This window comes from Archocentrus centrarchus, chromosome 7, assembly GCF_007364275.1.
Source record: "Archocentrus centrarchus isolate MPI-CPG fArcCen1 chromosome 7, fArcCen1, whole genome shotgun sequence".
NCBI lineage: Eukaryota > Metazoa > Chordata > Actinopteri > Cichliformes > Cichlidae > Archocentrus > Archocentrus centrarchus.
The window spans coordinates 32,531,458-32,552,737 of record NC_044352.1 but is presented as its reverse complement, the minus strand read 5'-3'; the positions used below and the strand labels follow the sequence as shown (position 1 = coordinate 32,552,737).

Sequence of the window (21,280 nt, the reverse complement as noted above, 5' to 3'; positions counted from 1 at the left end):
GCACTGAAATCACAATTGCAGCAAAATTCAGCCTGGTTACAGCCACAAATGTTTACGTCTACCCTTCAGTGTAAAAGAACAAAACCTGTCACACATTCTTTGTGGTATGTTAGGGATTGTAGGCATATAGAAACAGGTAAATACAAAAAATATTTTGGCCTACGTTGTGTTGTAATTTCATATAAATCTCGCTTTTAATTTCATCAATAAGCCTTTTAAATAAGCAGGGTAATAAAGTGAATGCATATTTTTCAAATTAATGGAACTAATTCAAATGCCTTTGACAAGTCACAACTGGTTTAAAGCACATCTGCTTTGACAAGTATCACATTAGGTTTTACTACATTGTGTTAAATGCACAGAGGCAGCACAGTGGTGCAGTGGTTAGCACTGTTGCCTCACAGCAAGAAGGTCCTAAGTGGGAATCCACCATCTGGCCTTTCTGTGTGGGTTCTCTCCAGCTTCCTCCCAGTCCAAAGACACCCAGTTTGGGGGTTTAGCCTGTCCAGAGTGTACAGTAGCTAGGATAGGCTCCAGCTCCCCCAATCTCCCACCTGGATGAGCGGAAGAAAATGGGAGTGCATACAGTAATACAACTTCCACACACTGACAGACACCACTGACTATTGCTACATATTAGTTTATTTTATCCAGCTCCTCCAATCAGCAGTTACAGGTGCAGGTACATCTACTTATTCATACATCTTCAGGTGAATTTTAAAACATTTTCATTTTATGTGATAAAAATGTACATCATATATATATATATATATATATATATAGCATCAATATGAAAATACTGACAGACAATCTTCATTACAAATCTATACCACAGGATTTATCTGGCAAGCAACAATCATTGCTCGATCACTTAAAAAAAATTTGGACTGTTTCAAGGTTGCTTTAATACATCTGTTTTTCCTTCCATAAAATCATAGTTCACAGTCTGAAAAAAAAAAAAAAAGTGTCATGTCTTGCACGGACCCTCCTGTTGCTTTAGCCAGAACAGTAAAATCACCAACTGAAATCATCTCTAATGGACAATAAAAAAATCTACTGTACCATGAGATTTATGACCAAAAACAACAATCACAGTTAAACAACAACATATCAGTTATAAAAATAAAGTCATAAAATGTGTACAAAGAAAGAAATATGCAGATGTCTGATTAGAAAATAAATAAAAATGTCGCCGTGGTTACAATCCCAGTGTCCCATGCTAAAGGTAGAGAAAATAATTTAACAGTGACTTCTAAAAGCCTCCCGTCCAGAGTAGGATTCATCGCTGTGTTTTAACATCGGGAATGAAAGAAGACAAGTCCCACCAGCATGTGCTGTACCATTTTTTTAAAAAAAAGGCCAAAAACACAGTACCGTACACATGTAAGTTACAATAAAACAGTGGGGTGGTCATACACAACCTGTGTGATGGTTTCTAGTCATTGATTCACTATGTAATAAACAATAAACAAAGCAACAAATGATAAATATTAGCGTGATGGTGTTTCACTGGAAGTGTACATGGACGAAGCCAACAAACATTACCGAAAATAACTGTCTGTGTGTGTGTGTGTGTGTGTGTGTGTGTGTGTGTGTGTGTGTGTGTGTGTGTGTGTGTGTGTGTGTGTGTGTGTGTGTGTGTGTGTGAGAGAGAGCTAATATTGTGGGTGAGATAAAATCCATGCTAAAGTCAGGATTAGGACTTTTAACAGGAAAATCAATGAGAGAAATAATAGACCATCTGCTATCACTTCAGGGAGGCCGTCAGCAGCATGTAATGGTAATAGTGGATCTATAGCGTGCTTTCAATAAATGCTGTGGATCTGCTTTATGAACAGGAACTAAAGCTGTGAGAGAACCACTTCTTCCTGTGAAATTTCTGAGTGAATTCAAACTGGAAAGTATTTAAATCAAAGTAAGGGTGAGTGGATCAAATAGCCCAAATCACAACAGTGCCTTAAAAAGCTTAAAAAAAAAAAAAATGTGAGGCAGGAGGTGGCAATAAATTCTGGCAAATTTTGGGGGTCTAAGGTTTTTCTCAAAGGAAGCTCATTACAGCCAAGAAAAGCAGTGATCATACTGTAACCACAAAAATGCAGGTCAGGGCCAAGATATTCTGTACACAAGCCAGCCCTGCCTCACCTTTATCAAACAGAGTGAATCAGCTTGTGCCCTGCATGCGTGTTTGTTTCACTATGACTCAGTCTGACCAGGGCGTACTTTGGAACCAGGAAGTTTTTCGCACGTCACTATATTCATTCATTTCAACTCACTCCTTAATGTTACAGTCCACATATTCTCGTGCCATGTAGGCCCAGAGTTGATGTTTAGTAGCCACTGTAAATACAGTTGTGAAGTTACAGTATCCTGGTTCATTAACTGAATTCAATAAGAATGAAAATACAATGAAAGACGAGACATGTTGCAATGAGATGGTCCAGGAGGAAGGAAGAGGGAAACAAACAAACAAATTTAAATCCCATTCACATTGTTTCATTTGCATACATGCAGCAGGGGAAATAGCCCTTGTCACAATAATGAGAAGTTCAGTATGAAGGAAATACAATAGGGAAATTAACTGCACAATATCCTATTCCCACAACCTCCAACTGGTCAAATAAAAACTGTACTTGTGGGATCAAAGTATTATTAATAATAAAAAAGAAAAGACAGGAAACAAAAACAAAAAAAAAGTTAAAAATAAAACACAGGCCAAGCACAAGTCATGGCAAGATTGATCAAAATCACCAACCTTTCATTATCAGTCATTGTCACATCAAGAACAGAGAGCAGTGGTTAACAGCATCTGAGCCAGCACGAAGAAAAGAGACTTCTTCTACTGGGGTTCTCCTCAAGAATAAAAATGATATATTTATACAGCTCAGCGACTGGCTGATACTGCCTTATGAGGAAAAGTACTGCACCCATGCTGTAGTTAGCTGAGAGAAGGCAGGAGGTCATTACCATGCTGACAAGTTACAAGGCAAAAAAAAAAAAAAACAAAGCCCCATAAAAACAGAGTGCTTTTGTTTTAGGGGTGCTGATATTAACTGGTTTGCACCACTGAGAAAAACATAGGGGAGGACGGGCTTCTCTGCCCTCTAAAGGAAGCTCGGCTCAATAACAGTTGTGTGGTTAAAAACAACAAATGCGTCTGGTGGTTTAGAAACAGTCAATTTTTCTTTGTCATTTTTTTGTGCCTGCAGAACTGGGAGAGACGGGGGTGTCACTGCTATGGCACGCATACGTGATCATTGGCATTCAGAGGAGAAAAGTACAGGCGTGCAGCGTTTAATGTGAAGACAACTCTTTAGTGTCATGTTGAGATGTAATATGTAGACATACATTTGTGCTTCTCAGGTACAGTCTTTCTAAAATGGAACTGCATGTTCCTGGGTTTGATTTGTTAGTCCGTGATTTCCCCACCAACTCTCCGAGTGTGTGTTGAAGTACACGAGTGTTTGTCTCTGTGGTCTCCAGTGTTTAGCGTGTGAATGTCCAGTCTACAGCGTTATAACAGTGCCATCCTCCTCTAGACTCCCCCTCTCCATGGCTCTGTCTGGGGACGGCGTGGTCGCCTTGGTGTTGCTTAAGGAACCGCTGCTGCCGCTGGTGGGCAGGGTCCCGTTGGTGTTAATGGAGAAGGTGGAAGCGGTAGTGGTGCGGAGGTTGAGGTGTGGCTCGTAGCGAGGCAATGAGGTCACACTGTAGTTGGAGGGTGCACGCCTGATTGGCTCAGCCTCGCCTCCTGCCTCGATCACCAAGTCCTCTTCATCTTCATCACTCTCCAGCTCCCCGAGGGGGTAGTTCTGGATGATGTGTGACGGCACAGAGGCCGCGGCACTGTGCGACGAGTAGCCGTAGTAGCTGGCGCCGCTGTCTGATGATCGTCCTGAACTACCAGATGCCGCGCCTCCTCCTCCACCTCCTCCACTGCGAACAACATTGTTCCGCTGATTGGCAGGCTTGACGGTGATGATGAGGTTGTGGCTGTTGGCAATCATCATGTCCGTCACCTGATCCAGAGACTTCCCAGCAACCTCGATGCCGTTCACCTCCAGCACTTCATCGTTGACTGCCAGCAGGCCGGTGCTCTCCGCAAGCCCGCCTGGCACCAAGCGAGAGATGAATATTCCCGGGACCTTCTCCAAACCCTGTGGGGTGACCCGTACGCTGGAGCCGTCTCGGATGTAGAAACCCAACGGTTTGTCCTGGCCGTGCTTGTACAGACGAACACGTCGGTGCGTCTCTGGGAGGATGTCAACGTCGATGATGGAAGATACGGGCCGGAAGTCTTTAGGGAGGCTGATGATCACCGAAGGCTTTTTCTTGTTGGCGTCAGGCCGCAGAAGAACCGCAGAAAGCACAGTGTTCTTCTTCCTGGTCAGCGAATCGGTACCAAATGTTGTATAATCAGCTTCCTCTGTAAAATAAAAGACAGGAAGTAGAGAAACAGAATTGAGGTGGAGGAACAGAGAAACAAAGAGGATGTTAACAAATGCTGGTTAATTTTTCAGTAATATCACACTAGGCTCATTACACATCAAATTGTTATTCAGGCTGACACTGAGTTGCATCATGCAGTTTAGAAGAATGAATAAGGCTTTGCTCTCAGCCTGAGGCATCCCTGCAGGGCGTCTGTGCTGAACACACACAAGACGCTGATCCCCATAGCTCCCCTCAGGTTGTACTGATGCAAAATGCCACACCAGATAACTCAGTTCAAGTCCCATCAGCACTCTCTGACACACAGCCACCCACAAATGAGCCTACATATGCTGCATACAGTCTCGCAGGTGCATGAACTGAGGATATACTGGATTATAGAGCAGATTTAATGAGCATATGGTTGGTATTATAACATCAATATGAATCCTATTTTCTCAGCCTGGGATAGGCTTAAAATAATAATAATAAATAATTAAAATAAAAATGATCAAAAATGATCAAAAAAACAAAATCATCTAAAAATCTTTTTTTCAGTGCCCTTGTTGAGATGAGAAAAGATTAGTACAGGCATACAATATGCAACATTATATTCATCAATGCTGTTATCACAACTGGAGTGGAAAAACATCATTTTCATAGTAATGTAAAACATTATTCTACAAAGATATAAAATTCAAAAATTATAATTTTAGAGAATTATAGAGAATGGATGGATGGATGTAGTTAAAAAAAATATATAGTAATTTAATTGTAAGATGTATATATGAAATATTTTATGGTAGTACAAAAAAAAAAACCTTTTGCTGGAGTTGGTAAGGTAGGCTGCCACTGTTTCTGTTCTGGCAGAGAAGCGTAACACTTTTTAGATAAATAATAGTGTTATCCTGTTAAATTAATATTGTCTATTAGCATTATAGACAGGACTGTTAATGCTTGCTGCCAAGCTCCTACATTAACATTATTGTTTTATTATTAGTCACTACCTTAATGATAACAGATGGCTAATGTTGCTAACAGTTAAAGATATTTTAAGTTGCTCTCCTATTTCCCAAGGGGTCACCACAGTGGATAGATCTGCATGTTTGATTTGGTACCGATTTTATGCCCTTCCTGATGCAGCCCTCCCATTTATCACTAGTTTGTGACCCCTTGAGGTGGAATTTGTATCTGTTGGATAACAGCTAATAGTTAAACAGCTAATGTGCATGCTGGCCAAGCTAAAATTTATGACAACTGTTTAATACTTCTATGTTGTTGGAATGGGAGCTTTACTGACCCCATGAAATCCCTCAAAGTGTTTCTCAGAGGGGCTGTGTACCTGCCTGTCTATAGCAGTGCTGTGTGAAGTTGTATGTCAGCTGGAGGAGGTGAAAATGACACTGTTGGTATCAATACTGCTGCAAATGAGGTTCTAATCCAATACTCTTTTTTTTTTAGTACTGATTAGTATCCAAGAATCAATTTTTTGACCACATTAGAAAGCAGTGCAGAAAGATGAAGGTGTGTATGCAGAGTGTAGCAAATATAAAGAATAAAAGATTGGCAGCACATCTGGTCCAATTTGTCTTGTTGAACTGTCTTTGTGGGGTGGGTGGGTGGGTGGGTCTGTGCTTGCCTTTCAGTTAAAAAAAAAAAAAAACAAAAACAAAAAAAAAAAAAACACTGATGCAACCCCTGACCTCTGTAACTTCTATTTTAAGCATACACTGTCAAAGTACAGCAGACTCTAAGCCAACATGGGTGGCGCCGCAGCAAGGCCCAAAGCTGGCCTGGTAACAGAGGGAAAACTATGACCCTTGGCTCTCTCATAGTTAACCAGTACACAAGCAGCTAAACATTAACATCTTTGATACTCTTCTTTTACTCGTCTCCAGTCCCTCTTTCTGTTTGGTGATATTTTTATCATCTCTATTTTGAATGAATCTTCAACTTGTCCACCCTTTCCAAATTCCTATGTTTTTGTTGTTTTGACAGCACTTTGTAAACTCTGCTTTTAAATGAAAGATTTCCATTTAAAAAAAAAAAAAAAAGAGACAAAGAAAGAATGAAAAAAAAGAGGAAAATAAAAACTGAGCATATATTAGACTAATCTGGGAAAAAAATCCACTCGGGTGTCTGATAAAGATTCAGGCTCTCAGGTTGTGACAGGTACACACCTCACCACTCCCCTCTCCATCCCGAAAGCCAAAACAAAGGATCGATTGTCCCGAGAAAGAGCGGCCGTCTTGTGTTTCAGTTCCCATGAGGCAAGAGTTAGTGTATACACTTTTACTACATCTTTGCCAGGCTTGATATTATGCTCCAATTTCACATGAAGATGAAATACAGCCACAGCAACAGAACTAGGCAAATGTTAAAACAACCTTCATCATGCATGCTAGGTTCTTGTTTCAGAGGAATATGCAAACAGGGTGTACAGACGGATGTTTTGAAACACTTGCATGTGCGCATGCAGGCAGGCACCTCACTACGTAGCCGACACAAAGGTTGTTCTTGCAGTGCAGTCATGCATAGGAGGGGGCAATGCTCCACATCTCATTTCACTCTTTAGACTTCTTTTCATCTAAACCATGCCTCCATCTGCACCATATGAAAGGATTAGACCTGACAATAGTTATACTTGAGGAAAAAGATTATGGCGGTCCCCTCGGGGCCACTCACAGGCCCACAGAACGGCAAAGAATCAAATGGTACAAGTATACAGCGTTCTGAGAGCACCGGTATGCAACATATGCTAGAATCTGCAAAAACACTCAAGCAGACATTCATTTCTTAACACACAGAACGGATGAATTTATTCAGCTTATCTCTGGTTAGTGATGATACCTGAGCAAAGAGACATCCAATACCCTGAAAACCCAAATAAAACTGCCCCATTAGTCCCATTTAATACTAAAAAAAAATAAACTTGCTGATCCAAAAATGTTTAATTTACATAAAAAGTACATGACAATGTGATTAAGTGGTATGCAACAACAGTATGTCTTCCTTTTTAGACAGATGCCACATGGATGGTATCAAAACACTGATAATATATAAGGTACTGGGGGGGTAAAGGGGCTTCAATTCTGCTTTTCCTTATTTTCTGTCATATTATATATCTGAACATGGCCAAGTTTTAAAATAATGAGGTCACCGTATAAATAAGCAATTCCTGTTACAAAAATATCAGTCTTCAGACTGATTTTAACGCTCCATTTTATATAGTTTTTCCTATTTTTGGAGATTTCATCAAGAGGAAGTATCCATAATAGTCTTCTCAGGCACACAGCAGCTGTTCAAAATGTCTGTGAGGGGCAGCAAATGAGAATGGCTTAAAGGGAGCTACAACAGCTCGTTTCAGACAGAGAATGAACGGGGGGGGGGCAAGAATGAGATAAATAAGGATTATTTTGAACTGTGAATCATGCAAAGCTACTCCAGCAAAGCCCAAGCAAAAAATGTGGAGCTGGAAATGAGCATTGGTGAATCATTCTTTGATAATATGCCGATATAACTTCATACACATTGTGTACAAAATGATTACATTTTGTACACAATGTATATGTCCACTCTCTCTTTCCATTTTTCTTTATACCTGTGCATCTACTATACATAGTCTGTGTTACTCTGTTAATATATTATTGACTGTCTGTTGAAATAATTATTTAAAAAAAAATCAATTACATGTAAACATGCACAGCAAGCACCATCAATAAACCAGCAGAGCAATAATTAGAACCGACCAGAACAGAATGGCCAACTCACCACAAAGCTTTGAGAATAATGTAGGTTTAAATATCAAGAATGGCTTTTTCACCAGACAACCTGGACCTGAGCGTGCCAGCAGAACGACATCTCAACACAGGGCCCTAAAAAAGCTGCTCCAAAGGGTTTGGCTCTAATTTGGGTTTATATACTATAACCAAAAATTCTCCGTGCTTTCCTTTGTTTGAGAAATTCAAAGGGTGGTTCTGTGTTTGCTGTTATGTGTGTTTGCATATGTTGAGCATACATCGCATTTATTCCCTCAGTACTTGGTAAACACTTTTAAACTTGGCAGTGGTGTACTGCGACCTGAGTGTGTAAAGGTATGTGACTGATTTGGCTAATGATTAAACCGTCAGAGGTGAACTGTGAGGGCATGAGATAGAAATGTTTTATAATGTGCAGATTTTTGAGGATATTTATCACAAGGCTGCTGTTTAAACGCTTAACATTTATGGACACATTGGCAACAACACAGTGCAGGCAGAAATAAGAAACACATGCCGGTGCATTTATCTGTTGCCAAACCTTTCCATCTTCACATACCGCATGTATGTGTTTCAAAATTATAACTATAGATGATCTAGCAGGGAAAACTCTGAATATTTGAAACAGTGGGTTCTTGATTTGAGACTTCAAAGATTTTTAATTTCTAGGATCTGAGCTGGGTTTGCTGCTCTGTTAAGCTGCTTCTACAAAAAGAATACCATCAACTCTGATGATGCACGCACAACAGGGAAAAATAAGCAGCATTCTTATGGAATGGTAGGCTACCCTACACTTGGTTACAGCAGCATCGTAGCATGTTAGCTTTTTACTGAATGATGTTTCCATCACGAGGATATTCTCAGCTTGGGTTCCCACACTATAAATTGCTGCATAAAGTTAATGTCATTGCATCATAGTGCAACGCAAAGCCATACAGACCCACATCTACATACTGCTGCTGTCACCTTTTGGGCAGTGTGAAAAATATGTGGCTCAACCAGTTCATGTTTGGACTTTTGCTGGTCCTCTAGGCAGAGAAGAAAGAAATCATACAGGCAAAGAATAAATATTCTGTTATATATTTGTGGTTATTTAAAAACAATGTGCAGACAAACTCAAAGGACTTAAAGGAGTTCTGTTTTTGGTTTCTTTGCTTCCCTGGATCAAAATTGGAATTAAATAACAGTTTCAGTCAAACCAGGTGCATTCCTATCTCTACTCCTCAGTCAATAACCATGCAGTTAATCAGTATCAGTGCTCATATTTGAGGTATGATTCACAAACTCTGAATAGAAAACATAAGCTCTAGCCCTACACTTGCCATGGCTCTGAACAGGTTAGGTATTTCAGATATGCAGTGGCTGCTTTGATTTCCCACACTCTGAATGGGGTTAGTGAGGAGCAAAGGAAGCGAAGCAGTGGAGGAGAAAATGACAACCCAGCAGCACACAGCCACAAGTGAGGACACACACAGTGATGCTCAGTCACCCCTCTCTGCAGCGTGTAACTAACACACACAAGCACGCACAGGGTAAACAACTAATGTGGATCCATCCTGACGCTGAAAGGATTATGACATCCCTGGCTAAGGAGAGAAAACCAGTTGTGTCAAATGGCACGGACTGGTCAAATGCATCATCAACGCTCTGGATGCATCATGCTCCACCTCTGGCCTTTGACTGTATTAATGGTGCAGAATAAATGGTATGTGTGGGCATTCACAGCCTGCCACAGCCAATGACACCGCTTACTCTCGTTGACATCAGAATTCCCAGGTTTATTGTTATTGTGGCCTCCAAAAGATGAAGAACAAGAAGCTACATTACACAGTTACACAAATGTGCATCTGCTGAGCAGCACCTTTTCCCACAGACATTAATATACCTCCTTCTTTAGTAAAGCATTAATGCATGCATTCCAATGGCGCCAGCTTCTTCAGTAGCCACTAATGACTACACAGCATTATAAGGATGACAAGAGGCTTTCCCTGCAACAACGATGACACTAAATCCTTTACTTCCTTGTACTAGTAGTCCCAGGTGCAGTGTCAGGGAAACCTGATACTATGTCTTGGTGAAACAACATGGTCAGGGAGGAGCTACAAGAACTGCTATTATCAGTACAATTACTGTAGCCAATACTTTTGTCTCTACATTTATATTTGTTAAAGGACAGTTTTACACTCATCAGCTGCTCTGATGACTGTAAAACTGTTTAACAAGTGCTGTCCATCAAGCCAGCCCTCAGTACAAAACATCGCACACGTCTCAAGGATCACAGTAAGAACAACACAAAGAAAAAAAGAGGAGCAGATGAAAGCTGCAGTGTTCTGGAAACAGTCAGGTTTGCTGATGACAAGTCTGGATGTTCACCACACAGCCGGTGCCGCGTTGTTCCTGACACAGAATGATACAAGAGAAGGGGAGGAGGGGGAGTACATGATGTGTGTGTCAGTGTGAACTTGGATAGATGAGGAAAAAAACAGGGGGGGGAAAAAAAAAAGAAGAAGATGAAGCAGGAAGGAGAGAAATAAGTATAGAAAAAAATGCAGCGATAGTGAGAGGGGAGAAAATGAAGAGAGAAAAGGAGGCGATAATAAAAATACTTTCAAAGGAGTAAATTCCCAGAGGGTTGCTATTCCTGGTGTGGTGAGCATACCTTCCTGGCACAGCCCAGATAAAAAGTGCCTTAATTCTGCTGATAAGAGAAGGAGAAAGAAATGGAAGAAGGGAGGACAGAGTGTGTGTGTTGAGAGGCCTGGATGGAATAAGGGCAGTCTGAACTGTAGCAGGCTACTGTGCTCTGATAGGAGTGAGGTGTTTGGGGTGGGAAGAGGCTGTGAAGACACGAAGAGCTACGAGGCAAGCTTAAGCAAAGGATGTCTTGATGTGGAATTGAGGTGTCAATTTGAGGAATTGCTTATTAGATCCATTATTTAAAAGACTCCGGTCATGAACATTAGCCTGCTTCTAGGCTTCCTCATGTGATCTGTCATGAATTCTCTATTACACACATCAGTCCTGCTTTATTACCGCATCTTGACAGGAGTCATTTATCAAAAAGACCCAAATTAAAATCTACACTGTAGGATGAACCAATGTACAATGAACACAGCTTGCTAATGGGGTTAATGCAGAATTAATGCACTTTATTTGCCAGTCTACATGCACATACAGCACTTCTTCTATATGCATATGTATGCGTGCTTCTGTCCTGTCCCTGCAGCATGAAGCAATTCCATCAATTTCTTTTGTGCTGACACAGATGCCTCTCTCTTTCCTGTAATACCTCCTGTCCTTGCCCTCCAGCTTTGTTCCTGTTACCTTCACTCAACACGTCCCTTAGTCACTGTGGTCTCTCCTCCTCATTTTGCCCTTCTTGGTCTTGCAGACTCTCCCTTTCTGCCTCCTTGTTCCCTCTCTTTTTGTTGTAGGTCTGGCTGATTGTTTCTGTGTCCACTCACTGCTGCATTTGATTTTTTTAAAGCTACAGGTAAGTGCTGGACCCAGTGGTCCTTGAGGCCAAATATAGAACAGCTAAAAACACGTAAAACCTGCTATGGAGACAAGAGTTCATGTAGAACACTGGCTTGATGAAGAGGGGTGGGACCAGTGAGGCAATAATAGATGACATGTGGAGTGTGGACTGGTTGTGGTGGGACTACAGCTGGTGCCTGGGGTAGCCAGCAGCAGAGATGTGCCTTGGGCTGAGGCTAGATTTGAGCTTGGGACAGGGCAGGGTAGGTGACAGAGGAAGGTTACTAGAGGATGTCAATTTCATTCTTGGGTTACAGGAAGGATGCTGAGTCTGAGACGAAGTGGCTAAGTCTGGGTCTGACAAACACAGGCGTCTGTGCAGCCCTGTGACATTTAGCTTTAAAGAGGAGAAGGGAGAGGACTGGTTAGATGTTGGGGAGGAAGCTGGAGTACAGGGAACAGAGGAGTAGCCTCATGGACTGCGGGAACCTAAGTCTAGCCTCACAAGCCTGTCGCTCTGGCATCTGAATAGGGGCTTTTTTGGGGAGGGACAAGCAGGGGAACCCTGTGCTTCTGGCTTTTTCCTGCTCTCAGCATCTGGCCCTGGAAGAGAACACGTCAAACTGCAGTTAGAGCGACTTATTGCCGAGATCAACTTCTAGCAATGCTCCATAGATAAAGCATAGTGAGCCAGCATTATTTATGCTGGCTCACTTGAAAATAAGGGAGCAATCACAAATATTATTAGTAATGATTTTATTTTTGCAACTGCAACAAGCCAAAGTCTGCTTCAAGGACAAAACGTGGAGAACTGGAATTTGCTTGTCAGAGATTCACTGAGTCAAAGTAGATGATTATATTGCTCTGTCACAAAGTATTATCTGATAATTATTTACAGAGAAGAAGCTTAAAAATTGAATGATTTGGGTGCTGGGGTGGCTCAGTGTGTGAGCAGGCGACCATGTATGCCCCATCTCTCTCTTCCAACTTTCCTGCCTCTCTTCACTGTACACTATCTAATAAAGCCAAAAAAATTCAATGATTGAATAACTCGTTTAACACAGTGAGAGCCTCTCCTCTTCTTGGAATCATGTTAGAAAGGGATCTCATTACAGCCAGCATGTGCAGGAAACAGTTAATCTTCCTATATTCACATGCGATAGTCATTCAAGTGTTATTTTAAGATAGAATTGTACATAAACTATACCATCATCAGTTTCCTATCACTTTGTAAAAACAGTCAGACTGCAGAATAAACAAAACAGAAACAGTGACGGTGGTTAGGCAACAGTGTTTGGGAGCTGTGTGTCAGAGGTAAATATACCAGAATGATGAGTTTAAAAAAAGATTACAGATAAGCATATTGGTTATCATGACTCATATCTCTGTAGTTTCAAGCTCAGGGGACATATGGCTTAATTAAAAATCAGGACGATATACATCTTTCTGCTCGCAAGTGAAAATTAGACTATCATAAATTATCTAGCCTGCTTTATCTTCACCCTTGACTGGAAAAAAAAAACATTTCATTTTACATCCATGATATTCACATCATAACAAAACAACTGCACGCACAGCCCTCTCTTTGTGGCAGTTATTTTTAAAACCATAAAAAACGTGACAGTCTGCTTCTTTGTTTCAACTCAAAACAACTGCAACATATCACCTCACATTTATCACATCTGAGTCGTAAGCTGACAAAGTTCAGGCACATCTCGCAGAAACACATCCCCCTGACACACTGTGCGCTTCTCCCTGCTCTTTTCTCCAACTTGTACAGCTCAATTAAAACCTTTCCCTCCCTCTCCCCTCCCTCCATCTCTCTCAGTTTACTCTCCATGCTTTGTAACAGTAAACAGTTCACTTTCTTTCTGTCACTGCCAGTTTGCCCATTGCCTGACCCTCACCCTCACCCTCCCAAAGTGCGGTTTCTCCCTTCTTCACACTTCTCTTGCAGTCAACACATTTTCTTCCCTCCCTCCCTCCCTCCCTCCCTCCATTCATTCATCTTCCTTAACCAACCCTAAGCTGAAAAATTCTGACAGCCTCTCTATAACAGAGCCTGGCCTCCCGCTGCCACACCACTGCTCTTCCTCCATCTGCTTGCAGCCTGCATAAAGTCTCATTCAGTCAGGTTTCAAAGAAGAGAGAGTAGGGCTCTGGCTCACCTCTCTCATTTCTAAATGTCCTCTATCTCCCTGCTTTCTTTTATTTGATCTCCTTATCCTCTGTCTACCTTACTGACTGAGCTGAGCTGTGGAGCTGAGGGTCCAGCCTGGCCTGCTGTCCCATCTAATCTAGCCAGCAGACGTGATCAGAACCTGGCCACATTCCACCTAAAATCCCCTCCCCCCAATCTTCCTCCCTTCTTCCTCTAACTCTCTCCCTCTCTTTATTTCTCTCTCTCTCTCCCACCCTCCCTAGCATGGGCCTCACTCTACATTCCTCCCTCACTAATACTATTCCCGCTATCCTCCCCCCTCCCTCCCTACCTCTTGTTGCATTCCAGTCGGCCCTTGCAGCACTCCCTCTCATCTCTCCACATCTCTAATTACATGCATTGCCTAAACAATGCCTTATACATTACTCCCCCTTTAGTACTGTTTACTGTCTCTTTTTCTTTCATCCTTCAATCTCTCTTATTAAGGCTCAAGTTCTGCTCCTCCTCCATGCATTCTTCCTCAAGCTCTACAAATTCATCATCCCCTCACTCATTACAAACACCAGTCCTATTGGGAATAATTCACGCTCTGTAGAAAACTTCAGATCCAGATCAGGGGTGGCTGTTTTCTGTTATTTTTAAATACCGGACTCCTCGGGGAAATGGCATCCTTCACACCTGCCAGCACATCCTTTCACTTCAGTCCCACAGCAAAAATGTGTCTCTTCAGTTCTGGTATTCTTCCTTAATCTGAATTCCTATGCTTGGCCTATTTCATCATCCTTCTTCTGTGACTGTCACATGCCCACTCCACGTCTGTCACAATGCATTTCCACCATCACTCCCTTTTTATTACCCATCCGATTCAGGTTCAAGTCCTTAACACATTCAGGTACACTGCCCGTGATGCAGGCTGGGTGTACTTTCACACTGTACATATTCCACCTGTGACTGGGTGACTCATTCATTGGTTACTAATTACTAAGGCAATCTCTGCTGGGATACGTAAATACAATCAATCCTGATCCTCCTCATACCTTTCCCCTCTACATTAATGGATAAGAGTTACGAGCTGAAACTGAGAGCCGTGAGCAACATCACTGAACAAACACACACCCTGGGACTGCCTGAAAAGGTGCTACCACTACGTAGGTACGCGTGTAAAAACACAAAGGATGTTCTAGATGACTGATACGGGCAAACATGTCAGAAGAGAGGGAAAATCTCTTCTGACAGCCATGTTTAAAGCTGATTAAACACAAGCTTGGGCATGTCTCTTATTTTTCCTGTTTTCCTGGGAAGAAACATTTAATATTTATACCGAATAAATACCCAAAGGCCAAAACAAAGAAGTAGCACATCATTTTGATGAGCAAGTTGCAACAAAACAGAACCATTTACTAGAAATCGGAGCTATAGAAACAACTTGGAGTGCTAAAAAAAGTAAAGCAGAACTGCACTAATGAAGCATCTGGCTAAAACAGGCTTTTTGCAGATGTACCTACAGCAGTGTAAATGTCAGTTGGGGTCATTAAACACCGTTAGCAGATTAAAAACAAAAAACTCCGTTATACTGATGCTGGCGTTGGATTAATAATGCAGTATAGGCTCGGTTACACCCTGAAGAGCCACAACATTAAAACCACTAACAGGTGAAATGAAAAAGGCTGATTATCTTATGATTATCTGACATTCACGTAATTGTTAATTCGATACATTATTTGATACCTAATCATTGTGGAAACCAAGCACACCTTTTTATAGCAGCAGCAACACTCCTCGATGGCAGCTGTCACCATCCCACACAGCGAAGACCACCCACATCCACAGGAGTACCATTTTAATCAAATGCAGTCTGAATTTGGAGGGGTGTTACAAAAAGCCTAACTTAAACCAAAAAGCTGCCCCTTCAGAAATTTCTTACATGGGAACAACTAATAGCATTACTCACTTTAACAGCTGACTAATGACCCCGCTGTTCTCCACTTACACTAAGCGTAGCAAAAACAGAGGAGACCAGGAAATTCCTGTTAACCACTCTTATCACCTATCAGTGAATCATTGTGTTCTGCTTGAATCAGGTGTCCTTTATCCATGTAGTGTCCCTGACACACACCAACACTGTTCAAAGTGGCTACAACTACATGACACAGTGAGACAATTCTTTATTACAAATGAAGTTGTCAAAAGACCTCAAGACAGATAGTTTGCCAGCAGTCGTGCTCCCAGCATGCTTTGCAGCATTAATCCACCTATGAACAGGCCTCTTTATGGGTGCCATGACAACCAGTAAACAGTGGACAACTCACTGCCAGTTCAACAGTCATCAACACATTGTTCACAGATGGAGGGGGTGGGGGGGTGTTAGGGAATACCCAGTGCTGCTGGGCTGTACTAGTGTGCTGAAGCAATTTCAGAAATGACCAGTAGTCCACACACAGGCACGAACACTTCATCCATTTCTCAGCAGTGAACAATAAGACATTAATAGCTGAGCAGCACTGAGGCAGAAGCCACAACAATGTCAGCATTATTTAACAACAACAATGCAAAAGACATAACAGTTGCGGCCCAGCATCCATCGAACCATCTGCACGCCGACGGATGAAGGAAAGCCACAGAGCGCTCAGCCTGGGTAGACACAGCCGGGATTTAAGACTCCCAGACAAATAAAATTCAGCGCCAAAAATAACCCTCATTATCTGCATGAATTGTGCACAGACTAGACACCTTTTTAAAAACAATAAATACACAAATCATCCAAATCACTGAAAGTGGAGATTGCATGAAGGGTTTTTTATTAGCTCTGGGTTTTATTTCCCAGATGCCATTTCATTGCACTATTCTATTCCGGCTTAGCTGGAACAAAATTTGACCCACACTGCTGCTTTGTCTGAAGCCTTGCTCTTATGCAACAATGACCAATCACATCACATCTGACTGAGACATTTACATAATTACTCAGTTGCAGTCTTAAAGGACATAGTGGTCTAATATCATTAGAATCGAACCAGTGACTTGAACACTGGTTAGATGCTCAGGAGCCAGCTGTGGTAGTGATCTAACCTCATGACCATCTACTGCTAAATTAACTGTTTCCATGCAGATTTTTCATTTGAATGGTGGGTCACGTGTAGATATGGTCATAAGATCATCAGCTTAAGATCAGTAAAACTACTTATCCAAAACAAAACCATGCAAGACATCACATTTCAAAGACATCGGGGTTCTAACAGATGTAAGAAGCTTTCCAGATAAACAAGCAATGAGTGTTAAAAAGCTTCTGCGTTGGCCCCAACATGGAGAAGCTATTAACCTGCTACAGAGCCATCATTAGAGATAATATCCCGTGCCTGCAGATATATGATATAATAAATTATCTATAAGCTACCAATTTGCAGCTTCCTCACAATGGACAGCTTTTAAAGTTCAGACCAACTGGTGTTTAACAGCAATGTTAACTGGGGGGGGGGGGGGGGGGGGGGGGGGGGGGGGGGGGGGGGGTGTATAGACAAATCAGGAGGGAAACCAGAGTTTGAGGTCACTGGGGTCTGCAGGCGGTTACGGCTGCATTAGTGTGTCTGTGTGTGTCTTCTGTGTTTGTTCTCGCTGTGATGCCTGCATGACGGTGTTTTCATGCGTTTTTCATGTGAGCAGCAGTGAGCCCAGCGTGGGGGCGAGTGTCTGGAGCGTGTAATTGAAACACAGTCCCATGCGGCGCTACACACTGACCCCACTAATCTCCTTCTGACAAAGTGGCTTAGCTTCTATGGGGTCATATGGCACAGTGAGACGGCTTAAACACAACAGGCCTGGGCAGACCCTGGGGTCTTCCCCACATTCAACAGGTCCCATTCAGCAACTCAGCAACTTAGGAATACACTCCAAACTCAAAGGAGAGGTTAAACCTTTACACGTGTACTCTGACAGAAACATGTTTATGGAAATCACCACAGATGAATTGGGAAATTATGGGCTGATACTATTTTTTCCCCCATTTATTTATTTATTTTGCTTTTGTTCTTATTTATACCCCCGTTGCTCCAGGATAACAAAGAAATCTTCATTACAAAAAACAACTGAAATGCTTTCAGCTCTTCATAACATCTGTGTGAAGTTTTTAATATAAATATTGGCCACTAACATGAGTAAATGCCATGTTAATTGGCAATATGCCAGCATCAGTCAACAAGGTCATACTGATACACTGATGCATTCGCAGCAATCATGTAACACACAATAACACGTGCAACAAAGGCAACCTATAGTTGTGAGCATAAATTTAGAGCAACCAGAACTTCCTCCCTTATTTGCTGTAAAGTTAAAGGACTTATCTAGATGGGGAACTGTAAAAGCAGAGCCACTTCTGCGGGACTGCTGGTAATGATTACGCCAGAGCCAGCAAAGAAAGTTAGACTCCACAGCAGCACTGTTTACAAAACCACTGTTAGGTAGCAGCACGGTCTAACTTGAAACCCGTATTTCCAGGTGACTACCGAGCTGCAATACAGGACAGCCTACTGGACAAGCTCTAAGAAAGTTTAAAAAAGAAGGGAAAAAAAGCAAATATTCAATCAGTCTTATGGTTTGTTGTTGTCAATTTGCTCAGCCCCTGTAGTGAATTCTTTATTTTAAATGCATTCTTCTTTTCCGCAAGGCCTTAACTGAACCTTAGTTTAGTTAATCAATAAGGCGGAAATAGAGGACGGGGTTTAGTAGTTTATTTACAGTGATGGCTGAACGTGGCAAAACAAATGGGTGACAAGCAGTCTTTAACCTCACACAATGTAATGTGACAGGTAAGTATTTATAACTCTGTCATATCTATATCAATAGCCTATCCCACATTTCCAAGCTGTGCTTATCAATGCTAATAACTTTGTATGCATTTCCACTGCAAAGCAGATCTGGCCTAGCAAACAGGAGAAAACTTGGACTCTTTGTCCCAACACTTTCTCTGTGCATACCTTTCCTCTGCAGGAACAGCCTGAGTAGAGGGTTAGCCGTGGAGATGGCCTTGTGGTAGTTGTCGTCATTGTTGATCGGCAGCAGGTCACCGTGCACGTCAGCGTAGCCCACCAACACCTCCACGTTGGGGATGCGATGCACGTGCTGCAAGAGGCCGTAGAACTCATCAAAGCGGCCTGGTTTGGACCGATCCAGAGAGAACCGACGAAACTCTGCACCAAACTGAGATACAGCACATGGGCATTTGCATGTGAGCGCAATTTTACAAACAAATACACAGGGATAGGAGGTGGGGCTGAAACTAGGGTTTGACGTTTGGAACCATCACTGATAAGCCTAGTCTGTACTGATGCATGAGCCGATCTGCCACGTGTGGTAAATTATTCATGCTGTTGTGTGTATCTCTAGGTTTGCAGATACAGCTTTTATCAGGCTGCCTTACAGGATGTTTTGTAAGACAGCAATTAGACAGACCATGTCCTTTCAGCATACGTACAATCCTCACAAAACATGATGCTGGTTTACGTGTAAAGACTGTGGTCTGACTGGATCAGTGGCTGTGGGTGCCTAATCTTTAGGCAACTCTGTGGTTGAAACAGAGCACAATGCCACACTGGTAGTGTTAGTGAGCTGTACAGCTGTTGTGGTTACTGTTGCCCAGCAGGGACAAAAGATGATCTGCCAGCTTAGTTAGTTATGTTATGCATCGCTACAAAGCAGAGTTACTTTAATAACTAAGGAAGGTAATCTTAAATCAGAAGATAAAACAATTTAAATAACCGTGGACAGCCGCGTAAATAATAACTTGAGAGTTAATCTTGTTGAAATAGGAGGAAGGCAAAAATTGAGAGTTGTAGCTGAAAATATTTGACAGGATGCGCCAACACGTATAAATACTAGAACAGTAAAGTCATTATGCATTACATGTATGTGTAATAGTGCCACGGGCAGGGCGAGCCTGTGGCAGGCCGTGTGACACCTGTGACCAGAGGCGAATAACACGACGGGCAACGACCGGCACCTATAAACGGGATACTTTGACATAAACCTCAGGTAACTTAAATAAACTTCGCGGGCAGATTTGATTCATTTGATTAAACTCAAACTTGACATCAGTATTGTGTACATGAGCCAGGGAGTGCGGCTGTGACAGGTGACACTGGCTCACTGCGCAGTCAGCTGACTAAAACCCTCCACCTTCATACAAACTAGCTAGTCTACAAACTTAACGACTGGAAACTACGCCACGGTTACCGATAAAGTTTTGGGCACGGTAAACATGCAACGAGATGGTCACAGTGAGAACATAACTGTTAGCTACTCTCAAAGTTTTAGCTTGTATCTTTATAAGCTGCGCGACTTAATAACCCGCTATCGAGCCACTTTAGCTGGCTAAATTAGCAGGAGTGGCTTTAATCAGCACGGAGACTGTCAGGAGTACAAATACAGCGAGAAAAACTGTCAAAGGGTCCATATCCACCTTGCTCTTCACCTCCACGGCATTTAGGGAACGGTTGCTCGGCAATCGGTGGTTTTTGTTCATGTTTCGCTAGCAGCGGGACCGCCGCCAAAGCACTCGCACACGCTCCCTGCTCCTGCTCCTGCCGTCGCCGCCGCTGCTGCTGCCGCCGTCTATCCACAAACCCCGTGTGTCCACCAGTTGTTTGTTTGTTTTTGTTTCAGTCACAGAGATTGCACCGCGACTTCTCGACGTCCGCCGTTTCCCGTGGTCTCTCCAAAGAATGCGACAAAGGCTGTCAATCAGCCCGGTTCAGCTTATAAACTTATCTTCTGTCATAGTTGCCGCTGCCGGTGTCGCTACAGCCCTACTACGCACCGTCCCCGGCTTACCTCTGCCTCTCTCCCTCTCTGCGCCCGGAGAGCTGGAGAGACGGGATTTCAAAATAAGAGGCGCGGCTTCAAAATAACAGTAATTTTCAATCTTCACCAGGAATAGCTCTCTCTGTCCTGGCATGGTCTGCCCGCCATCCTCCCAGTAGCTCGAATATTAATGAACAATAAAGCCTCATTTAAGTTTTTTTTTTTCATTCATAAAGAAAATACCTAATTTAAGTTTGTTTTAGTTTTTTTTTTTTTTGCCGTCATGTTAACTGAAGTGCTGATGTTGATACACTGTCTCCTTTCTCTGAAAACCCTACCTTTTCCCTGAACTATTAAAAAGTGATATTGTACCGTGTAAATACTAATGTATAGTATATAGCAGGGACTGTTGGGTAATTAAATGAAGTCTCACCTGTTTATGTCAAATTTCGATGGGTACAAAATGTAAAACGTTGCCCGCCCTGGCTACATCTTTTAATTTTTTTTATAGTGACATCTCATGGCCAAAATCAATATATACCTGCTGCAGCAGCTGGCTACCTGCCGAGCATATACAGGTACTCAACCCTTATATATTGTTCATATTCTATGGTTTAATAGTATGGTTTGGGTCAGTTTTGACCCAGGCCAGGAATTCTCTCTTAATAAG

At 42.2% G+C, this 21,280-nt stretch overlaps 1 protein-coding gene across 1 annotated transcript; it reads right to left on the bottom strand.

The window, feature by feature from the left end:
- Positions 1-636: 636 nt before the first annotated feature.
- Positions 637-20,694, bottom strand: pard6b (par-6 partitioning defective 6 homolog beta (C. elegans)). Its single transcript, XM_030734659.1, has 3 exons — positions 20,270-20,694; positions 18,789-19,011; positions 637-4,423 (listed from the first exon to the last, which is right to left on the bottom strand). The coding sequence occupies exons 1-3, from the start codon at positions 20,330-20,332 to the stop codon at positions 3,504-3,506; spliced, it is 1,206 nt and encodes a 401-aa protein (XP_030590519.1). The 5' UTR covers positions 20,333-20,694; the 3' UTR covers positions 637-3,503.
- Between the last annotated feature and the right edge of the window lie 586 nt (positions 20,695-21,280).

Bases quoted from the DNA above. Each gene is read 5' to 3' on its own strand.
- pard6b (XM_030734659.1), bottom strand. From the start codon at position 20,332: ATGAACAAAAACCACCGATTGCCGAGCAACCGTTCCCTAAATGCCGTG. The intron at 19,012-20,269 runs GTGGATATGGAC...GCTGTATCTCAG, and splicing joins CCGTGGAGGTGAAGAGCAAG to TTTGGTGCAGAGTTTCGTCG. The intron at 4,424-18,788 runs GTATGCACAGAG...TTTATTTTACAG, and splicing joins GCTGTTCCTGCAGAGGAAAG to AGGAAGCTGATTATACAACA.